The sequence below is a fragment of the Rousettus aegyptiacus genome, unplaced genomic scaffold (assembly GCF_014176215.1).
Source record: "Rousettus aegyptiacus isolate mRouAeg1 unplaced genomic scaffold, mRouAeg1.p scaffold_m13_p_11, whole genome shotgun sequence".
NCBI lineage: Eukaryota > Metazoa > Chordata > Mammalia > Chiroptera > Pteropodidae > Rousettus > Rousettus aegyptiacus.
Window position 1 is genome coordinate 95,831,010 of NW_023416286.1, and position 6,000 is coordinate 95,837,009.

The 6,000-nt window shown below is 51.7% G+C and overlaps 1 protein-coding gene across 2 annotated transcripts in view; it reads left to right on the forward strand.

Moving 5' to 3' along the window:
* Window positions 1–5,583, forward strand: part of AGPAT5 (1-acylglycerol-3-phosphate O-acyltransferase 5) — a 40,467-nt gene extending 34,884 nt beyond the window's left edge. For both annotated transcript variants that reach the window (XM_016133376.2, XM_016133375.2), the window contains 2 exons: window positions 1,130–1,253; window positions 3,239–5,583. In XM_016133376.2, the coding sequence (XP_015988862.1) occupies window positions 1,130–1,253; window positions 3,239–3,464 (350 nt within the window). In that variant the 3' untranslated portion in view covers window positions 3,465–5,583. The remainder of the gene's footprint in view (window positions 1–1,129; window positions 1,254–3,238) is intronic.
* Window positions 5,584–6,000: the final 417 nt, after the last annotated feature.

Below are 6,000 nucleotides of genomic sequence, written 5' to 3' on the forward strand. Positions count from 1 at the left end.
AGCGGCTTCCGCAGCGCCCTGGTCACCTGAGCGGAAGGCAGGCCTCGGGGAGGATTAAAGCAAACCAGTGGGCGCGAGCTTCGCCGCCGCAGCTTCTCCGCGTTTTCGTCAAAGCCAATTCTCTCCTGAAAGTGCAGGAGAAGTAGGATTTTCGATGCCCAAAGCGCTGCGTGTCACTGAGCGTTACACCGGAGTGAGGAAGAGCAGGTGCCGGGAGCACGTCACAGGAAGGGCCGCGCTGGGGGCAGAGGACGCGGGGCGCCCCTCCTCCAGAGCGCGGCGCCTGCCTGCACCCCCACCTGGGGCCTCTCTTAGGGACCCTCCTTGTTCTCCAAGGGATTCATGAATGCAAATACTCTCACCTCTCCCCAGAGCCACCTACAAAACAGGGGCTTTCCAGGCTCCGGGGCTTCCGATCTTGGGCCAAACCCTGGCCTCATGTGCCGCCCGAGCTAACAGGCCGCGTGCTGCTAGACGAGCTCGTCTCGGGAACTGCTGGAGGGCGCGTGGCTCCTGAAGCAGGTGTGACGTGTTAACATGTGCACAGGTCAGGCAGGCAAGCAGCACCGGAGGAAAGGGGGTGCGCCCCCCCAGCGAGTCCTGGCCGCGTCGCAGGCAGCGACAAGGCACTCGTGTCCCGGCTCGGGCGTGAGCCGTGGCGGGGTTCAGTGCCCCTGAGGGCCGTCGCCACCGTGTGCACCCGCGGTCTGCCGGAGGCGGCAGTGCCAGTGTGACGGGTTCTGAGAACGGGGCGCCGGGGGTCTCGTGGCCGTGGCCGGGGGTCCGACGGTGGTCAGCATTTGGGGGTCCCGAGGTGGGCGGGTGCCCGCAGAGTCCAGCTTCCTGCTCCTGGGCCGGCGACAGAACTACAGGCTGTTCCTGAAAAGTGGCAGCGGCCCGCCGACCTGCCTGGGGACAGGCGGCTGCGAGGGGCTCGGAAACGTCACACACCATCACCGCAGCGCGACCCCCTGAGCCGCAGTCTTCGTGGTCTTGATTTTAACTTCCTTTTTGGTTTAAAGAACCTGCCCTTTTTTTATTTTTAAACTTTCTTTGCCTCGTTTTTATTGTTATTTTATATAACCATGAGTCCTAAAATAAAAAATAATATATTTTTGCTTTTTGTTAGAATTTCTCTGCAAAGAATGTCCAAAAATCCACATCCACGTTGCGCGCATCGACAGGAAGGACGTGCCCGAGGAGCGCGCGCCTCTGCGAAGGTGGCTCCACGAACGCTTCGAGATAAAAGACAAGTGAGTAACGTTTCTGAACTACACGAACGTTGGTTCCACTGAGTTTCACCGTAGTGAACAGTTTGAAACACATGTGAACAGATTTGCTATCCTGAGAGTGCTTCTTACAAAGCCAAGCCGGAGCTTGTCCCCGCTGAGCAGGGCGTGTCCTGACCCGTGCTGGCCCCGCCCCTGCGGGAGAGCTCGTCAGGGGGGCTCATCCGTTTTCACTCACGGTGTTTCCGAGGCGAGGCAGTGCTAGGGACCGGGGCCCAGCTCTGCCCCGCCCCGCCGCGGTGCACGAGGGTGAGGCTGCGGGAAGGCCGAAGGCCATGGCTCCGCCGTCAGACATTTTCCTGACCAGGATGTCTTGTTGTCACGAACAGCATTTCTTTGAGTGACATTTTGGGGCATAAACAGCGTCTGGGAGGGACCTGGTTTGGTCCCTGCCAATAACATCACTTCAGAGCAGACAGCAGTGTTGAACGTGGTCGGGATTTACCTGTGCGGGAGTTGCAGGTGAGGCGCAGCTCAGGCGGGCCAGACCCGGGGAGCGCGAGCTGCTGCTTAGCAAAGGGCGAGCCTGGAAGCCGCAGGCGATAACCATAGAGCATGTCGGTGGCTCTTTGATTTCATACAATTTTCTAAAGTTTTAAATTTTAGAATTTTCTTTTCTTTTTAGAAAGATATAAAGTGTGTCTTCGGTTTAGAGATGGTAGTTTAAAAATTGAATTTTCTTGGATGAAAACTTTAGGCTATATTATTTTTTACTGTTTGTTTTGCTGTTAGTGGAGATTTTATCCTTTCTGATGCATATCCTTTTTTTTTTTTAAGTATATTTTAAATACGCTTTCTTTTCGAAAAAAATGAATCCATCTGTTTGTTTTAGGATGGATGTACCATTTATTAAGACCACATTGAAAAGTATGGTTTTTTTAAAAAAAAGATTTTAAAAAATACTTCCAAAGTTATGCTTATGCTCAGAAATTTTACCCGCGTTTCATCCAAATGTGCTCCTTCTCGCAGGACCGCTGACGCCCACCCTTCCCGGTCAGAGCACAGCCAAGCACTTGCTAAGTGACCCCTTGGGTCAGCACCACCAGGTGGAAATTATTAAAGATTATTAAAAATACACCGAACTCAGTGTGTGGAACACCACAAGGTTTATAAACAAATAGCTGAATTGTACATGACTTACTGCATTGAGCCAGGTGTTCAGTGCCACCCATTTTGGTTATGGAAGAAATTTTAAAAGTCAGACCCGTGTGTTTGGACGTGATAATGAGTCTCAGAAAAAAAACCTGAACGGTATGTTCGCTATCCGGTGAATTTTGTGCCGTGGGTGTTTGTATGTAGTGAGGAGGAGTCTGGACGTTCTCAAACAGGCCGTCTCCAGGGAGAGTGATTCTCGGGCAACGCGAGGGCCTCCCCGCTCAGTACTCGGTGCTCGAGGTTTTTACAGAGTGTGTTCTGCTGCTAACACTTTACATTCAACAACTACGATGGGGAGTGAATTTGCATGCCCCTTTTTCCTTCTTCGGCTGCTTTTATGATTCCGTGGGGTGAGGGTTCGTTTGGACACTGTGTACGGTGTAAGAACTGCTGCCCTCTGACCTCTGATGGACGGGAGCTGTAGGGAGGGGAGGAGACTGGGGAAGGTGGAGAAGAAGCTGGGACGGCGTAGTGCCCAGGCGCGACTCAGGGCGTCACAAAATCGAAGACGTGAAATTTATAAAACAGAAACATCCCCACAAAATGACTCGAAAGCGCCTGTTTTTAAATATTGCATGTAGTTTGTATACACTAATCATCGAGCACAGCAAAGACATCTTGAAAGTGCGGAAACGACGGTTGAACCGGGTCTCCGGGCGTTCCCTCTGTCACCTGTTCCCCAAGGACCCGCCACTCCTCCTGGACGCAGGGGGCACCTCGTAGGAACGGGCTGGATTGAAATAGTGAAAAGACTAACGCCGAAACTTAAAAAACTCTCTCCGTTCTGGCCACAGGTTGCTCATAGAATTCTATGACTCTCTGGATCCCGAAAGAAGAAACCGATTTCCTGGGGAAAGTGTCAATTCTAAACTCAGTCTCAAGAAAACTGTGCCGTCACTGCTGCTGCTGGGCGGCCTGACGGCGGGCATGCTCGTGACCGAGGCCGGCCGGAGACTCTACGTGAAGACCTGGGTGTGCGGGACGCTGCTCGGCTGCCTGTGGGTCAGCGTCAGGGCGTGAGCCGCGCGGCGGCTGCGTCCTGAGTTGGCGGGAAGTGTAAATAAAGCCTTGTTGGTTGAGCCCTGGAGAACATTGCATTTCTGACGAAAGCCGGCGCGCGCTTGGTCTGGGGCGAGGTGCGCGGCGGTCGCATTCGCGCCGCCGGAAAGGGACGAGCTCGGCAGTACGGCCGCCAGCTGACGCGGACCGCGGAGACCTTAGGATGGTGCGATTCACTCATGTTTTCTCTCATTTGCTGTCGTTTTTGTAATTCACATAGCCGCGTTCAAAACGTTAATTTGCAGATCATGTCACCGTATTTGTTATTTTCAATTTTTTAAGACTCGACTGGTCCAGACGCGTTACTAAAGTATTAGTACCTTGCAGCCACGTAATGCAGCGGCGTTCGCTTAATTTCTCCAAGTCGGTGAAAGAAACGCTATTGAACTGTTGAGAAAGGCGAAGGGAAGGGCTGAGAAACAGTCCTGCGGGAGAAGCTCTGGTCAGAACCTGCTTTTATTATGTTACATTATTAGCTGATTTTACTTACTTTAGATTTGCAAAATAATTAACCTTCTGATATTTATTGCAACAGCTTAATTTGCACACCCTGTACTCTATACAAAAGGATAATGTATAAAACACGAGAATTAAGTGTAAGTATAAATTGTGACCCTGGTTCTTATAGCAGAACTTTAATTTGCCCAAATCTAGAAGCTCTTAGAACTTTGCAACATCCGTGCCATAAGTACTCGAAAACCTTAGGGTTTCCTGTCGCTTTATATATACGTGTGTAAAAATAACCATCGCGCCCCTTCGCGGGACCTGGGTGCACAGACGCCGGAGGTGACGGGAGCCTTCCAACGCCTGCCCGGATGGACCAGCGCCTGCCTTTCCCCTGCTCCGCTCGGGTTCAGCGGGATATTCAACCCAGAAATCACGTTGGGTTCATCACGGCCGGTTGTCGCTGTCCCCGAGTTCTCTCCCTATGGCTCGCTGGCCGTGGCAACGAGGCGTGTGCCGCCGGCGGTGCGCGTCCCCTCGTTGAGGGGGGCTGCTGCCGCTTCGGGGGGCGCTTCGCCAGCCGCAGGAAAGACGTTGTCTTCGTCTCACGCCAAGAAACTCCCCCGCCCCCAGGGAAAGGCCGGCTGGACCCATCGGGCCGGAGCGCGGCGCGTGGCTCCCCTGCGTCCGGGGGGACGCGAGTAATCCGTCCCCTCAGAGCAGGAGCGCGGGTCGGGACCCACGGCGGCCTTCGGAGGCGGGGAGGAGAGCGGGGGAGGCGGGCGCCCCGCGCCCCTGTCCCTCGAACCCATCGCCCGCGAGGTGTCTGGGACGGCAGCGCTTCCTCTGCCTGCCGAGGGGTTTCTGTGCCCTGTCCTGTCCGTGCCCCAGGGGAAGCTGCGGCGAATCCCGACACCCGGGAAGAGTGGGGAGCGCGGACGGGGTTGTCCCTGGGGTGCAGCTGCGCTCGCCGCCCCCCCCCCCCGCAGCCCGGGGCCCCCCACGCGGCGGTCAGTGAACCTTCCGCAGTGTTTCATGCCAAGCTGCAATTGTCTCCTACCGGCGAAGTGAAATTTAGGTCAATCACATGTCTTTGTTAAATACCTTTTTTTTAATGTCCTGAAGTTACAACCTATTTCTAATTAGGTCAAAATCAATGTTAGTTGTGTGACTGACTTCGAATATAATGGATATGCGCCCTAAATTTATGTTTTAAGAAGCGGCACCATTAGAATCATGTTGATCGTAACTGACTTTCGGAAGGAGTGAGCTGCAGATCGCGTGAGCATTGTGCTTCTGAGGACCGTACTTACGTGCTTCTCACAAAAGGTCTATCAAATGCTCATTTAAACATTTTTTGTACCAAAACATTTGGAAACTTAGAAGCTTCTTTTTAACATGTACGGCTGTGGCTTGAACTGTCATTTTCTGAGATTCAGAACGCTCCACCGACCGCATCTTTCCTGTGATATCACTTAAGCTCTCGTTTCTGTCGTTACTGTTTTTAATTTGCAGCTTGGTTGCTGCTTTGTTTTTCTTTGTAAGAATGCCGTCAGTGTGCACGCTTTTATGTTTTTCAGAAAAGGACGTGTTTGGATAAGAGTAAAAGGGAAAATAAAATCTTCCATGTCTCCGATGTCTGTGCTGTTTAACATTTTGTGACCCGGAAATTCACCAGCGGTCTACTGTTACGTAAAGTCGGCTTCATGGCTGGCCCTGCATTCTGAATATATAAAACTATAGTACCTTTTCTCAAATATTGAAGAAATTTTTTAAAAATACATTAACATACTCAAAATTATGAAACAGTACATTACTTTGGTTACATAAATGCATCTATATATGCCATAAGAGGTGCCACAAGTATAAATTGCTTAATTCTGTAATCATCAGGATCTCTCACTGAAACACGTCAAATGCCTGAAATTAGCCAGGTTGATGAGTGAACTGCCAGTCTGACTAATCCTTATGTCGTACGTACTAATGATTTCTTGTTTCATTTCCATGTGATTTTCCTTTCCTTTAGCATGGCACCAATTTTCCTTTATACCCA